The sequence below is a fragment of the Polypterus senegalus genome, chromosome 3, assembly GCF_016835505.1.
Source record: "Polypterus senegalus isolate Bchr_013 chromosome 3, ASM1683550v1, whole genome shotgun sequence".
NCBI classification, from domain to species: Eukaryota; Metazoa; Chordata; class Cladistia; order Polypteriformes; family Polypteridae; genus Polypterus; species Polypterus senegalus.
Genome location: NC_053156.1, coordinates 247,261,115 through 247,285,781, shown reverse-complemented (window position 1 = coordinate 247,285,781; position 24,667 = coordinate 247,261,115). Strand labels below are relative to the sequence as shown.

The 24,667-nt window shown below is 40.9% G+C and overlaps 1 protein-coding gene across 1 annotated transcript in view; it reads right to left on the bottom strand.

Annotated features, from left to right (window-relative positions):
- The window catches only part of adam17b (ADAM metallopeptidase domain 17b), a 79,535-nt gene extending 70,479 nt beyond the window's left edge, over positions 1–9,056 (bottom strand). Inside the window, exon 1 of the mRNA XM_039748884.1 lies at positions 8,704–9,056. Within this exon, the coding sequence (XP_039604818.1) occupies positions 8,704–8,863 (160 nt within the window). The 5' untranslated portion in view covers positions 8,864–9,056. The remainder of the gene's footprint in view (positions 1–8,703) is intronic.
- Positions 9,057–24,667: the final 15,611 nt, after the last annotated feature.

Genomic DNA, 24,667 nt, shown 5'->3' with positions numbered 1-24,667 from the left:
ATCTTCAAATCACATGCGTACCGAACCATGGACAGGAATCAGTTCGGATCATGAATCAACAGTGATTCGTTGCACCACTAGGAGTTACCCATTACAGGGAGTGCAGAATTATTAGGCAAGTTGTATTTTTGAGGATTAATTTTAATATGAAACAAACACAGTGCTATCAGTCAATCGAAAATGTTAAAAACCTGAAACCTGAATGTTTCACAACGGAAATGTGAGTGTGAACATCATCAGGGGAATACATATGTGCGCACAATTATTAGGCAACTATTAGTGTGCAGATTTATTATGCAACTAAAGGAAAAACGAAAATTTTCCCATCTCACTTGTTTATTTTCATCTGTTATAGTGAGAATAATAAACAAACACCTCAAAATTTACAAATAAACATCTCTGACATTTCAAAAAAAATAAATCAATCAATCAGTGACCAATATAGCCACCCTTCTTTCCAATAACAGTCATAAGCCTTTCCATTCATGAAGTCTGTCAGTTTCTTGATCTGTTGACGATCAGCTTTTTGTGGAGCAGTGACTACAGCCTCCCAGACACTCTTCAGAGAGGTGTATTGTTTTTCTCCCCCGTAAATCTAGCGTTTAAGAAGTGCCCACAAGTTCTCGATAGGGTTTAGGTCAGATGAGGAAGGGGGGCCTTGTCATTATTCCTTCATCTTTAAGGCCTTTACTGGCTGGCCACGCAGTGGAGAACTTCGATGCAAGTGATGGAGCATTGGCCTGCATAAAAATCATGGTCTTTTTCCTGTATCACTGTTTGAAGAAAGTGTCTTCGAAAAACTGGCAGTAGGTTTGGGAGTTGATTTTGAGTTCATCTTCAATGCAAAAGGTCCAACTAGCTCATCTTTAAAAATACCAGCTCATACCAGTACCCCACCTCCACGTTGGAGTGGAGCTCTGTGCCCATTACTGATCCACAGGTCCATCCATCTGGTCCATCAAGAGTCACTCTCATCTCATCGGTCCATAAAACCTTTGAAAAAAATCTGTCTTCAGATATTTCTTGGCCCAGTTTTGACGTTTCAACTTATGTTTCTTGTTCAGTGGTGGTTGGGTTTCAGCCCTCCTTACCTTGGCCATGTCTTTGAGCACTGAACACCTTGTACTTCTGGGCACTCCAGGTAGGTTGCAGCTCTGGAATATGAAAGTACTGGAGGATAATGGGTTCCTGGTAGCTTCACGTTTGATTCTTCTCAAATCTTTGGCAGCTAATTTGCGTCTTTTGTTCTCAACACGTTTCTTGCGACCCTGTTGACTATTTGCAACAAAATGTTTGATGGTTCTGTGATCACACACCAATATCTTAGCAATTCTAAAAGTGCTGCATCCCTCTGAAAGACTTTTTACAATTTTTGACTTTTCAGAGACAGTTGAATCTCTTTTTTGGCCCATTTTGCCTGAGGAAAACTAGCTGCCTAATAATTCTGCACACCTTGATATAGGGTGTTGATCTCCTTAGGCCACACCCTCCCTCATTACACAAATACACATCACCTGACGTGCTTAAATCCAATAAGCATTCAAGTTAATACAGCTTGGAGTTGGAATATACGCATTAAAAATGATGATATGGTCAAAATACTCACTTGCTTAATAATTGTGCACACAGTGTATTTGCTCCAGAACTATTCTGGGAGCGTTACTGAGGTCCAAAAGGTACGGAAGCTCTGAACCGCACAGTGAAAAAAAATTATGGGATAACCCTTATCTCGTACATACGTGAAAGTATCTCGTACGTACGAGATGTTTTCACGTACGTACGCAATAAACTTAGAGATAAACTTAGATTAAAATATTACAAAAATGTGCTTTGGGGCTTCCCAATTACGACCTTACCAAGGCTGTGGCGCTTCAGTTTGACGTCACTTCCAGCGCGGTGATATAAAAAAGCAGACGGATGGGCTTTTATTTATTAAAGGAGTGTGGGATGGTTAGAGTTGGGTTTAACAGCAGCATGCAATACCTACGTCAGGTAATGCCCAGAACGTCAGTCACAAAATGCCCATCGCATACCCCATTACACTATGGTTAAGAGTAGGCTTGTGGGAGGGTAAGGGTTTAGTTTACAGGTATTCGTCTGCACACTTGTAAGGAGCACCTGAGGAGATATGGTGTTTCGTTTCTTCCTGGGAAACAATTTGGTGCGTACAACTTACTATCTCGTGCCCACCACTTACCATAGCCTGCGTGTGCTCCGCATACTTTCAGATGAGCTACTGTACATCATTTTCTGGAAACAGGACATATCACTGAACAGTCTGATGTTTTCCTCACACAGTTACAGTCCACAGAAATTAATATTGGCAAGTTTATAAAGGCAGGCTATGCATTCAAGCCCAGATCGTTAAATCCGCGAAGCAGCACCACTAACCAATGCACTAATTTATAGTAAAAGGAAATTACATTAGTTAGCCATTTACTTTCTAGCCCGCAGCTTGTTATTCGCACAAGTTATGAAAGGAATTCATATTTCACGTATTTAGTGCGTGTGAAGTTTACCCAGTTCAATGCGGGTTCACTAATTTAATTCTCTGGTAAACCTGGCACACTCGATCGCATACCTGAATTAATGAACTGTGTGATTTAACGTGCATCTAAAGAGTTAAATCCAAATCGGGCCACTGTAACTCCTGCCGTTTTCAGACAAGAAATGTACCCTTGCTAAAAAGCCAAACTTGAATATCCTAGTGAAATCCACTGGCAAACCTGGCACACTGGGTCACCCGTTGCATTGTGCAAAATGAACTGCGATTTTTAAAAGTACAGCAGAGATCTAAATCGTGTTGCGGCAGATTTTTATTGTCACGTATTTGACAAGATGGATTTAACGATCTGGCTTGAATACATAGCCTGATTTTATAAACTTGCCAATATTAATTTCTGTGGACTGTAACTATATGAGGAAAACATCAGACTGTTCAGTGATATGTCCTGTTTCCAGAAAATGATGTACAGTAGCACGCGATGGCATTTGGTGCTCATCTGAAAGAATGCGGTGCACACGCAGTACTGGCAGGTGCGACCTTAAAAGTGCCTGGTGCGCAGGCTATGGTAAGCGGTGGGCACGAGATAGTAAGTTGTACGCACGAAATTGTTTCCCAGGAAGAAAAAAAATACCAGATCTCTTCAGTTGCTCCGTACGAGTGTGCAGACGAATACCTGTAAACATAAAGCACGTAACTAAACCCTTACCCTCCCGCAAGCCTAATCTTAACCATAGTGTAACGGGGTATACGATGGGCATTTCGTGACTGACGTTCTGGGCATTACCCGACGTAGGTACTGCAAGCTGCTGTTAAACCCAATTCTAACCATCCCACACTCCTTTAATAAATAAAAGCCCACCCATCTGCTTTTTTATTTTACCGCGCTACAAGTGCTGGAAGTGACGTCAAACTGAAGCGCCATGGCCTTGGTATGGTCGTAATTAGAAAGCCCCGAAGCACACTTTTGTAATATTTTAGTCTAAGTTTATCTCGTACATACGTAAAAGTATCTCGTACTTAAATGAAAACATCTTGTATGAACGTGAAAGTATCTCGTACGTACGAGATGTTTTCACGTACGTACAAGATATTTTCATGTACGTACAAGATAAGGGTTATCCCATAATTTTTTTCACTGTGCAGTTCAGAGCTTCCGTACAAAGGCTAGTACTGATAATGAAAACATTTAGTATACTGTAGTCTCCAATACTAATCTCACACTCTGCCTTTTTCATTTTTTTTAATTGTGCATGTACTGAACACACCACAGAAACTGTGCTATGCAAGTGTCTTGACTCTTTCAAAAATCTAAGTATTTTATGAAAATATAATGCTATGAAATCATCTCACTTCAAATTTATTGTTTGTACAAAGTACAATGAAACTCTTAAGTGTTTGTTTCATTATGCTGCCACTTTCCGTGAATCTTGCACTGTAGACTATGTAAAATAATAACACAGAATGTAACAGGCAAAAAAAAGGCCCCAGTTAGGAAAAAAAATAATCATATGATGTGATCTGTCTGTTATTACAAGCCAAGGCAGAACAACCACTGAAGAAAAATAATAGCAGAAGCAAAAGGAGGAATATAAGCAGAGTACATCGTGACATTTGGGGGTTGTTGGGGGTCATTACAACTCCACCCATGACTGACAAATGTAAAGGAAATGTATTCTTACCTCATGAAAAAATTAGAAGAATAGTAGATTCCAGGTGAGGTCACGATGGAGAGCATGTACTGAAACAGCACATTGCAGCACCCACCACATAACAAAACCCCTCGGTCCCAGTTGGCAACCACCCAGGGAGATACACGGTCCAGTCCCACCCTCCCAAAATGACGATCTATCTGCCGCAGCCAGGTGTTATGTGGGCATCCTGTTGGCCTGGTCCAACCACTCAGGTCTTCAACAATGAAGATCCTGTGAACCGGATTACCCTCAGGGAATTATGCCTTGTGGTTTAGTGCTGTAACTGATGCTCCCTCACAATGCAGGTAACATGCATCAACCTGCACTCCATGAGTAGCTGCTCGTTCAACACAAAGTCAAACCAGCGGTATGCAAGAATTCTCCAAAGAGACACAGTACCACCAGAGGCGTCCAGTCTTTGTCTCTGGTCACTGGATGGCATCCATGTCTCGCAACCATATAGCAAAACAGGAAGCATCAGGATTCTAAAGACTTGGACCTTGGTCTTTTTGCATAGATATCAGGAGTGCTACACACCCCTTTCCAGCGACATCATAACCAGCCATGCTCTCCCAATCGAATTAATAGGAAGAGTCACCAGAGACCTAAATGTCACTGCCGAAGTAAGTAACAATGTAGATGACACTCTCTCTGCTGATACAATGCTGATGGCCGTCTCCAAGAGGTCATTAAAGGGCAGGATCTTGGTTTTTATCCAGGACACTCACAAGCCCATACACTCAAACTACTCACTTGGTCTCTCGAGAGCCCTGATCAGAACCTCCATCGACTCCACAAAGATCACAGTATCAACAGCAAAGTCAAGATCTGTGAATCTTTCTTCACCAACAAATGCCTCAAAGCCACTAGACCCCACAACCCTGCCCAACACCCAGCCCATTCAAGCATTGAAGAGTAGGAGCAAGAACACACCCCTGACGAACCCCAGAATCAACTGGGAAAAACACAATTTCTGCCTCCACTCTGCACAGCACCAGTGTACAGGCCGGCCATGGTATCCAGCAACTTCAGGGGGATCCAGCAAAGTCTTAGGATAGCTCACAGGACAGCTCGATCAACTGTGTTAAACGCTTCACGGAAATTGAGAAAGGCTGCAAAGAAACTCAGCCGATATTTGTGTTTGTGCTACATAAAAACCCTCCGTGCCAGGATGCATTTGATTATGGACTTCTTAGCTGTAAAACCAGACTGCTCCAGTCACTGGCAGGATGCTGGACATCTCTGGTTCCACAGTCTTTGAAGCTGATCCTCCAATTAGGTGACCAAGATCCTGCGATAAAATAATTTCTGGTTTGCTCTTTGTTATCACAAGGATGCTTCATAAATGTAGAAGGTATATTTTCTTAAATCTAAACCTTTTTTGCTTCAAAGTTGACATATTTAGCAAGTTTTAAGACTTTTTTATTCATTAAGGACCCCTGTACCCCTCAGCCCCAAGGTAAGATGCAAGACTGATAAGGTATTGTGTTCTAATGTGAAGTGTTATGTGGCAAAGTAATATATACAGGTGCCGGTCATAAAATTAGAATATCATGACAAAGTTGATTTATTTCAGTAATTCCATTCAAAAAGTGAAACTTGTATATTAGATTCATTCATTACACACAGACTGATGTATTTCAAATGTTTATTTCTTTTAATTTTGATGATTATAACTGACAACTAATGAAAGTCCCAAATTCAGTATCTCGGAAAATTTGAATATTGTGAAAAGGTTCAATATTGAAGACACCTGGTGCCACACTCTAATCAGCTAATTAACTCGAAACACCTGCAAAAGCCTTTAAATGGTCTCTCAGTCTAGTTCTGTAGGCTACACAATCATGGGGAAGACTGCTGACTTGACAGTTGTCCAAAAGACGACCATTGACACCTTGCACAAGGAGGGCAAGACACAAAAGGTCATTGCTAAAGAGGCTGGCTGTTCACAGAGCTCTGTGTCCAAGCACATTAATAGAGAGGCTAAGGGAAGGACAAGATGTGGTAGAAAAAAGTGTACAAGCAATAGGGATAACCGCACCCTGGAGAGGATTGTGAAACAAAACCCATTCAAAACTGTGGGGGAGATTCACAAAGAGTGGACTGCAGCTGGAGTCAGTGCTTCAAGAACCACCACGCACAGACGTATGCAAGACATGGGTTTCAGCTGTCGATTCCTTGTGTCAAGCCACTCTTGAACAAGAGACAGCGTCAGAAGCGTCTCGCCTGGGCTAAAGACAAAACTGCTGCTGAGTGGTCCAAAGTTATGTTCTCTGATGAAAGTAAATTTTGCATTTCCTTTGGAAATCAAGGTCCCAGAGTCTGGAGGAAGAGCAGAGAGGCACAGAATCCACGTTGCTTGAGGTCCAGTGTAAAGTTTCCACAGTCAGTGATGGTTTGGGGTGCCATGTCATCTGCTGGTGTTGGTCCATTGTGTTTTCTGAGGTCCAAGGTCAACGCAGCCGCCTACCAGGAAGTTTTAGAGCACTTCATGCTTCCTGCTGCTGACGAACTTTATGGAGATGCAGATTTCATTTTCCAACAGGACCTGGCACCTGCACAAAGTGCCAAAACTACCAGTACCTGGTTTAAGGACCATGGTATCCCTGTTCTTGATTGGCGAGCAAACTCGCCTGACCTTAACATATTGTGAAGAGTAAGATGCAATATGCCAGACCCAACAATTCAGAAGAGCTGAAGGCCACTATCAGAGCAACATGGGCTCTCATAACACCTGAGCAGTGCCACAGACTGATCGACTCCATGCCATGCCGCATTGCTGCAGTAATCCAGGCCAAAGGAGCCCCAACTAAATATTGAGTGCTGTACATGCTCATACTTTTCATGTTCATACCTTTCAGTTGGCCAACATTTCTAAAAATCCTTTTTTGCATTGGTCTTAATTGATATTCTAATTTTCCGAGATACTGAATTTGGGACTTTCATTAGTTGTCAGTTATAATCATCAAAATTAAAAGAAATAAACATTTGAAATACATCAGTCTGTGTGTAATGAATGAATCTAATATACAAGTTTCACTTTTTGAATGGAATTACTGAAATAAATCAACTTTGTCATGATATTCTAATTTTATGACCTGCACCTGTATAATGACTGTGAAGAAACAACTTCAACTTAAAAAATACCAAAAAATCCATAAACCTCCTCTTCTAAAAGTGATCAGTTTAACATAATTCCTTTATTACACAGTCCTTGTCATCTTAGTTGCTTGTCCCACACTGCAATGGCTAATGAGCTTGCCAGATTACCTAAGATTTAGCGGGGTTTGGGGGTGGGAACCCAATTTACTCAGGCAATACAGTTTTCGACTCTCATGTCTCACACATCCACCATACTGGGTTTAAATTCTACATTGTCAGTGAGCATTTTAAACATTCTTCCTTATGTGCGGTTCCCCTATCACATTACTTAAGATACCCTAAATGGCTCTGTGTATGTGTCAGCGTAATTGTGTTTTGAGTGAACCCTGCAAGAGACTGGTACACTGCCCAGTGTTGCAAAGACAGGTTGTGCTTCTCACTTCCCTGAACTTGATTGTGTAGATTTGAGTAGGTCATGTAAATTGGGAGGAGTCCATCTTTTAAACTAGATATGACATCTTTTCTAGGTACAACTCTTCATTTTCAACGTCTTGTGCAATGCTAGACCTTTTTCTTCTGCTTTACCCAACATACTTTGTATTTATTGGTGGGCATTAGGTTGAAGGCTTGATAACTAAGAAAGAGAATTATCTATTTGAAAAATATACTTGATAAAGAAGTATTTTACTTTAGCACTGTATTGCTTTCCATACACTCAATAAAGAGATTATGAACACATTATTTACAGGGAAATTTAAACTGTACTATTATCAATTCTAACATCATAGAGTGAAAAAAACATCATAGAGTGAAAAGAACATTCAGTTAAACACCTGAACTGGATAAAAAAGTGAAGAATTGGATCAGTGCAGGGATAAACGGACAGAAGAACCCCACTTTTTTAACTAAAATACTGTTGTTTCTGCTTTAAGCCTCCCAGCACCCGGTTATGTGCCTGTGTAGTGCATGTTTTTCCTCGCTTTCTTTCAGAGTTTTCATGTGGTGTGTCTAACACATCCATCCATTTTCCAACCCGCTGACATTCGGGCTATATCCAGGAATTGTATGACTGTAGCTTAAACACACTTTCTTATCACTGTCAAAAACCATTCCCAGCAGCTGTCCGGCGCTCTATTTTTGATATTCTTAAATTATCCAGACGTCCTGGTTAGTTGCCAAGTGACTGGGGACTTCCTCTTAGTACACCGTGAATTTACATTGAAAATATAATATACATTGTCCTCATATAAATTATTTCTGTTTTTTAAATATGATAAACAGTTTCATTGTTATATAAAGAAAGCAAAAGAGGCCAGGAGGTCTAAACAACCACACACTTCCGTACAGACAATGAAAACTGCCTCTTTCTCCTACTACTAGAAAAGAACGCCCAGTCCAACTCACCCGCCTCTTCTTTGCTCTCCAGTGTGCTAGTCGCTGCTGCCCGACCAGTCCTCTCTGTTGATTGTGCTGACGGGCTCAGTAATAAAGAACCAACAAAAAGGAGCAGAAGCGCCCAAAGACCTAGCCCACGCCGCAGCGACAAGGCATCAAGGGTAGGCATCTAGGCGGCTTTAAATAAGGAACCGCTGCTCGCTCCAAAACCCAGGTAAATTTACCGAACCAGAGACGCTGCGTATGCAACGCCTCGTCTCAAGCACAACAAAATTACAGCTGTAACATAACTTCCTCTTGTCGCTTTGCCCTGCCACTACTAACTCAATCACCTCATACCCGGAAGTGTAGTGGTCGCGGGAGCTTGAGAGCGAGCGCAAGCGCGAATGCGAACGCGAACGCGAACGCGAGCACGAGCACGACCACGACCAGCGGACTCTCGCGACAGATCAAACATCTGTAAGTAGCGCGCACGGAAGCGCCGTTCTCTCATTACAAAATGCAATTGTAAGTAAAAAAAAAACCTCAGCTGTACATTCTGTTATGATTTAGATCCTCTAAATCTGTGTTCTTCAACTAATTTCTCTTGAGGACCAAATAACCAAATGTTAAATGTTGGCAGGGCCAAGCATAATGCTTGAATCTCAGCATTCACATATGAACAAGAAGAACAACACTAAGTATTAGATTGTGTGATACAGGATGTTTATTAATATTAATATTGATGTTTAAATCGATATGAATCATACAGTCACCAAACAAATCACAAATTTGCTTTGGAATGACATTTAACTGAATAAAAATTGTTTGGACTATCAGTCCTTTGGCACTATATTTGTTATAATTGCATTGTATACATTTGTTACGATCACGCTTAATTATAAGAAAACAGAATACATCCAGATGACCATATGTTAAATAAAAAATGTTTCCTTATCAGTTAACGGTCAATCTTTTTTTCTTTATTTCTATTTCATCTTGTTTATACAAATACACATTTAATATCCACTACTGTGTTTGTTTTCTAATTAATAAAATTGCACTTGCTTCATTTTGCAGGAGCGGTAAAGTTAGGTTCATATGAAGTAAGAGCAATTCGTAGACATTGATTGAAGCTGGGGGCTTGTAAAGGGGGAAGGAGTGTTTGATTTTATTACATCCATTTGTGAAAAGCTTGATTTGCGTGTATACGTCGTAGCAAACATTGTCAGAAGAAAAATAGTTAATCTGTTTGCGTTTGGGAACTAGACCTGGTTCACTTCTGCCCAAAACTACACACATCCCACAGGGTGAAGCGCTTGTGTCACTTGAGATGATTGTTGTGAGTCTTCTTCTTCTTCTTCTTCTCGATTGTTGCGTTTCTAGCACTTCTAGTTACAGGGAACCTTCATCAAGTGACATAAGCATCTGTTTGACTTTGAATTAAATTTCTCCTCCCACATCAATCGCAATCGTTAAATCATTTGAAACAAGTGTGCTTTCTTTTTAAATCCATTAAGTTATTCCATGTTTAAACCTTTTATGGTTGTGGTAACGGTCATACTGTAGTTATTTTTTGAATCGTTGAAGTTATGCTCTTCCTTAGTTTGTCGTCTGTCAATACCTCCTCTACAGTAGCTAACATGCGTTCTTTCACAGTCTCTTCTGAGTCATTGAGCGTTTTTTCTTCTTCTTCCTGTTTCAGAGATCCCATGATACACGCAACAACGCTGATAGCTTTTACGTGATCAGAACACGATCAACCATGATAGCTGGTCTGCTTTCATTGCTCATTACCAGGTTTTGCACTTTACGTCTACGAACATCTGAGCCTGCTGGGAAATACGTGTCAAACTCTCAATGCTTTGTATTAAAGTGTTTTCTCAAATTATATTCTTTTGTGGCAGCAACAGCCTCGTTACAGAAGAGACACACTGGTTTTGTTAAAACATGCAGAAATATATATATTGTCAGGGATGCCGTGAGGGACCGGATGTGGGTCTGCGCCCTCCCTGGATCACGTGGGGGCCACCTTCCTGGTTGCTTTGGGGGCTTTTGGAGAGCAGCCGACACTTCCGCCACACGTAGGCGTGGCCAACGGGGTGTGTCGGAAGCACCTGGAGCTCATCGGGGAGTGTATAAAAGGGACCGTCTCCCTTCATTGGAGGCTAGAGTCGGGTGGAAGAGGACGAGGCAAGGGAGGAAGGAGAGTGGAGGTGGCCTGAGAAGAAGTCATTGTGTGGCCAGGACTGTATTTGGGGTTTGTGCACTAACTGAACTGGGTCTGAGTGACCATTTAATTGTATTTAACAACATGTCCGCCTGTCTGTGTCCGGGTCGGCTCCACAATATATAAACTCAAAGTGCTTTAAAAGATGTCAATGAGAAAGTTACAAGGGAAGAAAAGCGCATAAGATTATATTAAAAGATAACTAAGGAAAAAATACATCTAAACGATCTTTAAAAACAGATAAATATCAAGTAGATGAGTAGCATCCTTACATAGAATGCCATGATTTAAGTCATTAAAGATTAGTTTCATGATAAGGCCAGGTAGCAAGGGGCCAGAAAAAAACAACAAAAAAGAAAGTTAGGAGACTGGGGTTCGCTTCCCGGGTCCACCCTGCGTGGAGTTTGCATGTTCTCCCCGTGCCTGTGTGGGTTTCCTCCGGGTACTCTGGTTTCCTCCCACAGTCCAAAGATTGCATTGGCGATCATAGATTGTCCCTAGTGTGTGCTGGGTGTGTATGTGCGCACCCTGTGGTGGGCTGGTGCTCCGCCCAGGATTTGTTTCCTGTCTTGTGCCCTGTGTTGGCTGGGATAGGCTCCTGTGACCCTGTAGTTAGGATCTAATGGGTTGGATAATGGATGGATGCATGGATATTCATACAACCATGTAGCTCATAGTGCTTTACAAGATGAAAAAGTTACAAGAAAAGAAAAACAATTAAGGTAAGGCAATAATATTAAAGAATAAGTAAGCCAGGAGGACAGAAAAAAAACAAAATCTGCAGGGGTTCCAACTGCAAAAGAGAGCTCAGCCCACTCTGGGCATTCTACCTAACATAAATGATCTAAATCAGTCCTCTTTGTTTTCACGCTTCACATGATAGGATTCTGATGAAGTCAGTCTCATGGACAAATGAGACACCCACCTACACTGAATCATCTCAGGGGGCTGTATGATGCCTTGGTCAGGTGGTGGTGGTGTACCATAGAAAACCCAGAAAAGACAGCAGAGAATAGTGGGGATTAGTAGAGACTGAGTATCCCTGATGATCATTCTATACCCAGATAGTCTATTAGGAATGCAACTGAAAAGAAATTGAAAAGAACCATCCTTGTAACCCACTCAGTGCACTTCAGGGTTGTGGTAGTCTATAAGACGCAAATCTGGAGCTGAACCTGAAGCTCAAGGTCTGTCACAGGCCACACACACTAATATTTGGGTCATTTTGTTTCAATTAAATGAACTTACACATCTTTGGAATATAAAAGGAAAATCTGTAGTTCTCAGAGGAAATAAAAACAGGTAAGGGGAGAGCATGCAGATTCCTATACAGACAGTGAAAATATGTACCTACTGTAGTCTTTTGGAGCCGTGAGGCAGCAGCAGTAACCACTGCACCACCATGCCATCCCAGACGCAGGGTGAGGATGAGACTTTAAAATAGGGAAGAGAAGTCAGTAATAAATCACTCCTGCTCCCAAGATGGATTTCTAAATAGCTGTCCCTGAACCTCTAGAAAAGTACCACAGATGCACTTTTTTCCAGTTGTGCACCAGAACCATTTTTCATTAGTGTACAAGGCACATGTTGGACCATTTTCCTTATTTTTACCATAATCACAGTTAGTGGAAGGGATAGTAGATGAGCATTGTTGGTTTATCTCCTTTAAATCACCATGACTAATGTATTGTTCTCTCTCTCTCTCTCTCTCTCTCTCTCTCTCAGACAGTCAGGCCTTTTTTGCCTTTTTTAATAGGAAATGAATGTAATACATGTCTGCATTCATTCACTTTCTAAACCCCCAGGGGGACAATATTGATCCCATCACCTTTGGATGCCAGGCAGGGGCAGAGTCCGGTGCATTCCAGAGCATAATCAGTCAACACTCAACAACCTTAGTTTTATTTCTCTAGAATGGGTTGGGGAAATTAATGTGTGAATAAATGTTTACATCTGTCAACGGCAATGTGTAACTCATTTCGACTAAATAGAAAACATACTTCCACACACATAAGTAAAGCTATTGTGTATATTAATTCATGTTTCAGATCTACTTATCCCAATATACAGGGTTATCAGCCCTAGAGATATTGGTAGATGTTGCTGCCTTACACCTCCTATATAACAATGTGACTTATTTCCTGGTGTGGTTCCATTTTGTCTTGAATGCTTCTGCCATGTCAGAGTGTGTCTTCTTCTCACTTTCCAACAACATGCAGGTTAGGATGATTGATGATTTTGACTTGGCCCTGTATGAGAGAGTGTGGGTGTAATTATGTGTGTACCTGATGTAAGCGAGATAGACCTCTGACTACCATGACCAAACCAGATTACAGGGCTAGATAGAAAAATTAACATTTACTGGAAGAATTAACATTCCAACCCAATGGGGCCAGTTTTGGTATTCTGCTGTTAAATCAAGTTTTGTTGTTCAAAGATACACCACTGGCTGCTGTTCATCTTTGCTTCTGAGGTAAACATGGCATGAAGTTTGTCTTCCCTTTTGTGTAATGCTCTCAGGATTAAAATGTGATGACAGCACTGTGAGCTTTCCTTGTGTGTTCACCAACTTCACACTTAAAAACTGAGTAGACTCACCTAACCTGATCAGATACCACTCCTGTTAAATGTCCAAGATAAAATACAGTTTAACAAAGAGTAGTGCAATGATTAGATCTTATATTTCTCAGATAATATTGCCTTTGGTTCAAATCCCAGCCCACGCATATTCCTGGCACATTTTTAAGTGTCTCAGGAAGTTTTTTCATTTTCTTATTGGTTCATTTCAGTATTGTATCGCATTTTTGGTCTGCTAATTAGTCCATGATGTCATTTCTGTTAGGAATTGTACTGTATTGAGTAATTATGGTACAATCCAGTAATCAGTGTGCTGAACCCAAACATACACAAAACACTTCATTTACAAATAAGTAACTAACATACTAAAAAGGCAACTCTTTGCAGCAGATAACCCAGGGATGATTGAGTATGGAGTTAGTTTCTGTTGGATGTATGAGTTAAGCAGAATTATTATATTAAATTCCAATTTAAACACCATCAAAATGTGCAAGTGACCTAGGAGTCAGCATTAGGTTTTGTAGGCACTGAATCCATTCTTCCATTTTCCAAAGACACTCCATTTCAAGAGCTGGAATCAATCCTAGACACCAGGGCCGGGACAAGGGTGAGGCAAACGAGGCACTTACCTCGGGTGAACAATGGGAAACGGTGCCAAATTGATAAAAAATGAAAATTAATAAATTGCAAAATAAAAAAAAAGAAAAAAGCCAAATGTATGTTCCCAATGTTCATCAAATACCTTAAGCAAACTGATGATTTGCATTGGACGCTCTCGCTCGATACACTCGTTTCCTCGTGTGATATAAGGAGTAATAGATATTTTAATATCACAACTTAGATGGAGATATGAAAAACTATATGGGGTTTCATCTGATTTTGAATTTTTAACAGGTGAAAAATTAAAGTTGATGGATACAGAAAATTTAAAAAAGCAGCTTGTGATTTATCTTTTAAATATCCAAACTATATAAATTCTGTAGAATTCTTATCAGAAATAATCAGTTTCAAAAATCAGGCAATCCTCTCCAGATTTAGAAGTTGCATTGAGAATATTCCTAATACTACCTGTTACTGTTGCTTCTGGTGAAAGAAGCTTTAGCAAACTAAAAATTATGAAAACATATTTAAGATCGTCACTTGCTCAGGAAAAATTGTCAAATATGGCAATTCTATCAACCAAACAGGAATTAACAAAACAAATTAATTTTGATAAAATAATTGATGCATTTGCTTCACTAAAAGCAAGAAATGTAAAACTTAAAAAAAAAAATTATACTGGGCATTTATTGAATTATGTGTTCATTGTAATTATATTAAATTTTGTTTTGTCTAAAGTATTATTGATATTACTTTGTCTCTATTATTAAATTAAATTGCTGAAAATTCATCTCATGTGTAATACTTATTTTGTTTTTCTTTTGTTAAGGGCGGTATGGTTTTATTTTTAATATGTGCAATTTTATGTTCCTATTACTATTGTACTATTACTGTGATCTTTGATTTTTTTATTTAATAATTAATACATTTATTTTGTTCTTAAAATCATTTATTTATTTTTATTTAATGCCTATTAGTAATAAAAAAACTATATATATAGGGGCACAAATTTATCCTCCTGCCTCAGGTGAAAATACCTCTAGGCCCAGCTCTGCTAGACACACTGGGCACAGCACATGAACCATCTATTAATGTTGTGTATCCTCAGGCTCACAGGCAAACACATCTTTAGAAGGTGGACAAGCTGAGACACTGGGAAAGCACACAAGCTCCACATAGCGCTAGTCACTTCAGGGCATAATGTACTTATTCACATAGGGACAATTTAGAACCGTCAGTTAAAATAACGTGCATGCTTTTGGAAATCTTGGAGAAAATCTGACACAAGGCATCGCAGTTCTGCTAGAAGATGCTCTCAGTTGCTCTTATTTTATATATCATGAAAACCTTTGAGAGGACCTAAATCAGTTATGACCCTTGGTTTCAGAACACCTGGATTATCTGCAGTTTGCCTGTCAGACATACAGTATATAGGTGTGGAGGATGCTCTCATCTGCAAGCTCAGAGTCTACTCCAACTTAGACAAAGCCAGCACCACAGTCAGGACCACGGTCTTTCACTTTTCCAGTGCTTTTAACACCATTCTGCCTCATCAACTGGCTCAAAGCTTTGAATCTTGATGCTCCCACAATCTACTGGATCATGGACTACCTGACCAACATACAGCAGTTTGTGAGGCTAAGGGAGGAGGTGTAAGAAATGGTGGTATGTAATATTGGAGCACCACAGGGAACTGTCTTGTCTCCCTTCTTCTTTACCTTCTACACAACAGATTTCCAGCACAATACCAGCGGTTTCCATCTACAGAAATAGATGACTCCTGTATAATAGGCTGCATTCATAATTTAGATGAATTAGAGTACAGGAAGGTTGCGGAGGACTTCATCTTGTGGTGCAGGATGAACAACCTGCCACTCAATATCAGCATGACAAAAAAGCTTTGCCGTTGTGCAAAGAAGCCTGTGAGACCAGTCACCATTCAGAGGGAGGACGTGGAAGTGGTGCAGTGATATAGGCACCTGGGGGTTCACATAAGCAACAAACTGGGTTGATCTGACAACACAGTGGTGCCAGAGCAGACTGTACTTGCTAAGGAGACTCAGGTCTTTTGATGTGTTCAACAAGCATCTGGAAATGTTCTACCAGTCCATAGTATAAAGTTTGGTGTTCTACACTGTAGGCTCCTTGGGCTCAAAAGAACAAACATATCTGAAAAGTCTGCTCCATCACAGGAAGAACCATGGACACACTGGAAGCTGTTATGAAAAAGAGGATGGTGGCAAAATTGGATGCCATCATGAACCACAACCACCCCCCAACCCCAATTCCCATCCAGGACATGCTGTCTTGGAGCACTTTTAGCTAGAGGCTCATTCCTCCATGGTGTGCTGAGAGGTGCCTCTAGGAGTTTTATCTGCCCACTGCTTCCACTTGATGTACACATTAAGCTTATTTTTATTTATTTATCAATTGACTGGCTGTATTATTTGTCCTATGAGTCTGTATGCTGTTTTTTTATGTTTCTGCTGCTGGATGCATTTAAATTAATCCATGGGATTAATAAAGTTTTTGTTAAAAATCAACCCAACTGTCATTTTCAATTATATTTTGACATTAACAGAGATACCGGCGCTGATTGATATGGAAAAAAGAGCCAGGAGTGACTTTGTATACCTTATCACACACGCACGTCAGAGGAACACCTTCCCAACTCATCACAGGTAGGCAATACACCGTTGGAGCAAGAAGGGACAAAATCGCTACAGTCTCATCTTTTCTTTGCTCTGCAGCAGTGAGAAGATGCCCCTTATGAAATTAAAACTGCACCCTTCCTGCCAAAGTCGTATAAAACTCTGATGCCTCCTGATGTCAGCGTCTCATTTTGTCTCGAACCTGCTAAAGGATGGAGCTCACCATGACTGACTCCCTCTCAAGAGGCAAGAGTTTTTGGAAGCCAAGAAGGCTACATGCCAGTATTTCTGTTTTGTGCCCACAAGTACGGATTTTGATTTATATTTTATTTACAATTAAAAGGGGTGACCCCCTTGGTACCCCAACACTTTTTGGGATTCACTCTGCATTTATTCACCCACCCACATTCTTGTACCAACTCAATGTTTCCTCCTATGGGCATTTTCCTAATAAAGCGCAGGTGCCAACACTAAATAAAGTTTCCCAATGGGAAACATTTCACAACAAAACATAGCATAAGATCTTTCCCTGTACAAATGGAGAATCTGTGGAAAATAGGTTCAGTCGTGTGGATTTGCATACCAGGCAAACACACAATAACACATACAGCTTTATACTGTATATTAGAGATGCATAATAATAATAATAATAATGCACTGTATTTGCAAATTTTGTTTTAGTTTATTGCTGTCACTAATTTGAGTTGGATTTTCAACACTAGGGCCACCATTTCACATTAGGTTTTCATGGCTGTGGCCTTGTTTTTTTACAGTTACCACACTGGTTAGTATCACATGATCACCAACTCTGTGACATGTGACATCATCTACCAGAAAGTATTTAAAAATGGTGACATGGTATACTTGATGTCCAAGTATAATATGAAAACAAACGATGATCTTTTGGACTGTAAAATTGGGAAAAGATCTTCAGGAAGCCATGATTTTTGCCTGTCGCTTTGGGTTTTGGTGCTGGATTATTGCTACCCCTCCTATTTTTCTTTGCCCACTATTAGACTGCTCTTTTCTATACTCTGCTAATCAATTTGATCCTTCAGTCCATTTCGTTTTCCCTTTTGGGCTCCTTAGTTCATAACACAAACACAGACAGGACATGCTAATGACCAGGATCTGTATCAAGTCTCTAGAGCTGTGAGGCAGAGACATTAATCACACTGCCACTGTGCCTTCCCATGACAACTGTAGGTGAACATAAATTTAAAATGCATATTCTTCTTGTGATAAAATCTATCCAGCATTTTTCTGAATTTGATAACAAATAAAATTCATCAGTATATAGAGTATGGTTGATTGGGCTGGGTAGGTAACATATGAGCATACAATTAGGACAAGAATGGTATTAATTTACAGAAGATGTCATTCTGTGGGTTTATCAAGTACAAAAACTTTTGATATAAACAGTGTAGCAGGGCGAATGAAGATGCAGGACAAAGCCAAATGCTTATGGGTGGCAACTAGGCAAAAACCCACTTTAACTAGAATAAAAAAAACAAGAAATGAAGCAAAAATGATGTGCTTCAATGCACCTTTTCCTCTCTGGAACTGCTGATGATCTTTTCTGGCTTAGGTCAGCACAGAAGCAGCATGGGAATGGCAGGCCACCTTCCAGTAGTGTTCTCCTTTTATATCTGGCAGATCTGAAAAGGCAGAGCTTCCTTTGCCTCTGTGGCCTCAAGGATCCGTGAAGGGAAAAAGAAGACAAGTCTGTTAGTGACTGCGCCCCCTCTTGTCCTGAGGTGCTACTACTTACTTTAGATGAACCTGGACGGTGATCCTCTGACGTGCATGCGTGACAACATCCATCCATCCATTATCCAACCCGCTATATCCTAACTACAGGGTCACGGGGGTCTGCTGCAGCCAATCCCAGCCAACACAGGGTGCAAGGCAGGAAACAAACCCCAGGCAGGGCGCCAGCCCACCGCAGGGCATGCACACACACACACCAAGCACACACTAGGGACAATTTAGTTTCACCAATGCACCTAACCTGCATGTCTTTGGACTGTGGGAGGAAACCAGAGTACTCGGAGGAAACCCATGCAGACATGAGGAGAACATGCATGACAACAGTTACATTTAAACAAACTTTAAAAAATGAGGAGTTGGAAACACAAACCTAGTTAAGAAGAATAAAAGGGAAAATGTTTGGAGTGAATGGGGCATAATTACTGCACTCAAGTAATTCACAGCTCAGGTGGTCTAGGAGAATGTGAAAAAAGTGAATGCCCTGCAACCATTTCTTTTATTTTTATTCTCCTTCCTTCTCCACCTTCTCTCTTGCATTAACATCTCTTAAAGATTCGACAGGTATCACCAGGGGTGAGTGAAATGCCAAAAATCAGTATGGGTCGTTCATAACTGATGACCAAATGAGGAGACATTTGACGCTACACACAGAAAAAGCTACAGAACTGGATGAAGCTGGACCAGAAGTACTCAAAACCTGTGCTGACCAACTTTGTGGAGGCCATTGCTACCTATTTGGTCTGTCATTAAGGTTCCAGAAAGTGCTGCTGCTGTGGAAAACATACTGCATTGTTGCTGTTTCAAAGAAGGCTGGCAACTTTTCCAGTAGACTCCAGCTGTGGACCTCTATTGTGGAGGGTGTCGCTTTATATTATATATCAGTGATAACATCTGGTTAGGTTGGGGGAGGGTTATCTGAGTCAAGTCAAGTAGACCAAGAGACAAAAACCTGCAATCTAATTGGCTGTCCAGCGGAGCTACTGAATAGCAAGCTGTGAGGTCTGCAGATGGGTCCATCTTGACATTTCACCTAATGATTACAGACCAGAGGCTCTTATGTCCCACATCGTGAAAACCTTATGTGAGTCCTTTTGGGAACAACCTCTTGGAACTACTGCCAGTTCCTACTGGAAGATGCAACCCTTTTCCCAGACTGGACTAGTCTAGTAAACACAGAGGAACTATATAAGAAAGGGCAGTGTAGAGTACATTCATCCTTTCCATGTACTTCTAGAAGTCTGTGATAGCCCATGTGATGTGCTGTACTGGTAACATCATTCCAAGAAAGGACCACTGAATCAACAAGCTAAGTAAGAAGGCAGTCTCAGTTATGTAACACACTAATGACCTACTGGAGGTAACAGAGAGAGAGAGGCTGAAAGCATGCGCTGATAGTGTTTCGCCGCACTCACTAAACCACCCGGACAGAGACCCGAGTACAGCAGGTGACACTTCAGCACCACATTGGAACGGTGTGATGTTTTTTATGGTGGCTGGAGTGTCAATTCTGCCACCAACCCCCAGGTTTTACCTGTAAGTTGAAGGACCTGCTTGCAGGGCTGGATGTAAATTAACGTCATACCCAGGAAGAAGCAATTGCAGGTTAAGGGCCTTGCTCAAGGGCTCAATGGAGTAGAGTTACTTTTGGCATTTATGGGATCTGAACCAGCAACCTTCCAATTGCAGGTGTCGATCCCTAATCTTAGAGCCACCACTCCGCCCGGGTAATGGAGGAGAGAAGGAAAACCAAATTGATGGCTATTTTCAATAATGCTGCACATCTTCTCCCAGACACACTAACATTGTCTATCTTCAGCAAATGTATTATTCAGCTGAGGTGTCAGGAAATGCTGCTAGAGGTCCTTCAGACATGTCCTTATAATGTCTTTATAAGAAGGCCTTCATAATGCCTTACTCAGACTATGGCTGCTCTTTTTATGTTTCACCAAACCAGGAGTTTGGCCTTGTGTGTATTTTGTGGGAGGTGTTGTTGGTTTTTATAATATTTGTTTATTGAGCTGCTGTAAACTAAATTTCCCCATTGGGACAAATAAAATACCATCTATCTAAAGCATACGGACGTAAACTACTAATGCCACAGCACTGACATTAAGACAGCAGGTGTCTTATATAATACTCTTACGTAACAGTAGCCCAATTAATCACAGCAAGTTAGAACTTTGAGCTTCTGTAAAGTTTTGATTTCCCCCAGGGGACAAATAAAGTACAGTATGTCCATTAATCTACCTACCTGTCTATCTAGCTTTCTTAACTGTAAATAAAATAGACATTATAGACAAAATAGACATAATTGGGCACAAGGGACAGGGGTAAATATACTAATGCAAAGAAAAACAGAAACAGAACATCAAGAAGAGAGCATGGGGAAATGAAAAACACAAAGAAAATATAGGTTTTCTGTTATGTCTTATCTAACATTTTTCAATTTGCAGTTACCAAACTAGTCTTCAGTACTGCCACATATTTGCAACTGGGATGCGAAGGAGCTATCTTTGTGTTGTCTGCTCGGAAACGTATTCGGTTGGTTGCATGCAGAGGAGGCCTGCATGATGGCAAAGTGGTAAATGCTTCTCCCTTACAGATAATAGTCAGCATGTTATATTTGACTGTGGTGGGCTGGTGCCCTGCTTGGGGTTTTTTTACTGCCTTGCGCCCTGTGTTGGCTCAGATTGGCTCCAGCAGATCCTCGTGACCCTGTAGTTAGGATATAGTGGGTTGGATAATGGATGGATGAATGGATGTTATATCTGACATAATTAATATTAATGGTATTTCTAAAATTTGAAGTTTTTCAATTATGTACAAACACTACTGTCCATGTTAATTCATTACACTGGTCAACAAGCATTTTGCTACTGGGAGTCTTTCACCTTTACTTTAACAGGTTTCACTTGCTGACTCCAAATCTGAAAACCGTTTTCGTTGAGCACATCCCGTTTTTTAGTTATGATATCCCAGGTTTTGGACAACTAGGGTGACTTGACAGTAAAGGCAGATAACCATTTTGATAAATACCAGAAATTCTACTAGGGATGCCATTGACATAAAAGATTTTGCCACACATTACTAAAAGCTGTGAGTTGTTTACCTTGTCATTATTTTTAATTAGCAGAAAAAATATTTGGTACTGATTACCAGGTCTTATATGACTCTAAAGAATGATGACACAACACAGACATGATGGTGCAGTAGGGGTTTTACTGTTGTGGCAAATGGCTGGGGCTGCTGCCCAGCCAGGACGCCAAAGAAGACTGGAGGAGGGCTTGCACCTCCTCCAGATCACGAGGGGGTGACCGCCCTGGTTGCTTTGGGGACTACGGGTAGAGAGCTTGGAAGCTCAACCCTGTAGGGGCCCGTGGTCACCAGCAGGGGACGCCCTGCTGCCTTTTGAGCCCTGGACCTCAGCACTTCTGCCACACCCGGAAGTGCTGGGGGGAAGAGGACCGGGGACACCCGGAGTGCTTCCGGGTGCACAGCCGGCACTTCCGCCACACTGGAGAGTGGCGGTGGAAAATGGCCGGGAAGCACCTGGAGGACATCCGGGTGACTATAAAAGGGGCTGGAGTCAGGTGAGGAGAAGGACTGAACTAGGTACTAGGTGGAAAGAGAGTGGAGGCGGCCTGAAGCAAAGAGGCAGTGTGAGGCCTGGACTTTGGGGAGTCTTGGGGGGTCTGTGTGGCACTTAAACTTGTAAATAGTAACTGTAAATAAACGTGTGGTGGTGCTTAATACGATGTTTTCCTGTCTGTGTCCGGGGCTTAGTCTACACTGTTAAACATAACATTGTATTTCTGGAGATTCTGTTCGTTAGATTCACCATTACTTTGAAAGTTTTGTCAAGGTGATGGACAGAAATGGCGATGCTTTTCAGCATTTAAGAAATAAGTTTGGTCTCGAGAAAAGTGAAGCCAAAATTAAGGAAGGTGTTTTTGTTGTTCCTGAAGTTCATGAACTGATGCTTGAAGATAACTTCAAAGGGAAACTCAAGCCCACTGAATCAGCAGCATGGGAAGCATTTGTGCAGGTTGTCCAGAATTTTCTTGGCAGTCACAGAGCGGAGAATAATGCTGAGCTTGTGGAGAACCTGCTGAAAGCATATCAGCTAATGGGACCCAGAATGTCACTGAAGATGCATTTTTTTACATTCTCATCTCCACTTTTTTCCACCAAATCTGGCCAATGTCACCGATGAGTATAAGGAAAGATTTCATCAAGATATAAAGGTGATGGAAAACTGATATCGGGGAAAGTTCACTTCGAGCATGATGGGTTACTACTGTTGGTTCTTGCAAAGAGAGACGGATGTCCAGTACAAGCGCAAAAGCGAGTGCCTCCAACATTTTTGGGCATGCACACCTCATTTTTATATTGAGGTAAACTGACATAAATATACTTTAACATGTCTCTGGTATCGTGTTCTGGTTTGTTTTCAGAATAAACACATCAAAACAATTTTGGTGGGACAGAGTTCAAACTCCAGATATCGTGCTTGATATATTATATTGATATTCAAAAGTGTCAAAACGTCAATGATGTGTATTTCAAAAACCTGACGTGCTAGCTTAATTCTGATTTCATATATGAAATCAGTGTAAAAACCTAATAAAGAGCTGCTCTGAAGTTCCTAGTAGCAAACAAATAATATTTTTTTGTAGACCAGTGTTATCAATAAAGAAAAAACAACTAAAATGACATGTACGCAGCTCTGAACTGCCTGATTCACAACATCACCTTGGAGGTGTCAGGTTCTGTGAATTTTAGCATTTTCCTGTATTGTTAATTTAAATTTCAAATTCAGTAGAATCTCGCATATCCAACCTTTGCTTACCTAACATTCTGTATTATCCGACGTCCCACCACAAGAAAAAAAAACAACGCATCAATCGGCAACAAGAACTGCAAGTTACGAGCATGAGCGTAGTCTATTTTTTGTTGCTAAGTTCATTTTTTCAGTTAAATTTTTCTGTTTTGTTGTAAAACATGATTACAGTGGATTATGTGGCCAGCCCTCTCTGGTGTGTGTATGTGTGTGTCTCCCGCGCTCTTTCTCTCTTGCTGCACTGGGAATGCACAGGGAGAGACTGAACACTTGCTGAAATCATCAGCGCGCACAAACCAAAGGAGAAACTGGCTCATTTGTATACAGTGGGATGCAAAAGTTTGGGCAACCTTGTTAATAGTCATTATTTTCCTGTATAAATCGTTGGTTGTTACGATAAAAAATGTCAGTTAAATATACAGTGGTGTGAAAAACTATTTGCCCCCTTCCTGATTTCTTATTCTTTTGCATGTTTGTCACACAAAATGTTTCCGATCATCAAACACATTTAACCATTAGTCAAATATAACACAAGTAAACACAAAATGCAGTTTTTAAATGATGGTTTTTATTATTTAGGGAGAAAAAAAAATCCAAACCTACATGGCCCTGTGTGAAAAGTAATTGCCCCCTGAACCTAATAACTGGTTGGGCCACCCTTAGCAGCAATAACTGCAATCAAGCGTTTGCGATAACTTGCAATGAGTCTTTACAGCTCTGGAGGAATTTTGGCCACTCATCTTTGCAGAATTGTTGTAATTCAGCTTTATTTGAGGGTTTTCTAGCATGAACCGCCTTTTTAAGGTCATGCCATAGCATCTCAATTGGATTCAGGTCAGGACTTTGACTAGGCCACTCCAAAGTCTTCATTTTGTTTTTCTTCAGCCATTCAGAGGTGGATTTGCTGGTGTGTTTTGGGTCATTGTCCTGTTGCAGCACCCAAGATCGCTTCAGCTTGAGTTGACGAACAGATGGCGGACATTCTCCTTCAGGATTTTTTGGTAGACAGTAGAATTCATGGTTCCATCTATCACAGCAAGCCTTCCAGGTCCTGAAGCAGCAAAACAACCCCAGACCATCACACTACCACCACCATATTTTACTGTTGGTATGATGTTCTTTTTCTGAAATGCTGTGTTCCTTTTACGCCAGATGTAACGGGACATTTGCCTTCCAAAAGTTCAACTTTTGTCTCATCAGTCCACAAGGTATTTTCCCAAAAGTCTTGGCAATCATTGAGATGTTTCTTAGCAAAATTGAGACGAGCCCTAATGTTCTTTTTGCTTAACAGTGGTTTGCGTCTTAGAAATCTGCCATGCAGGCCGT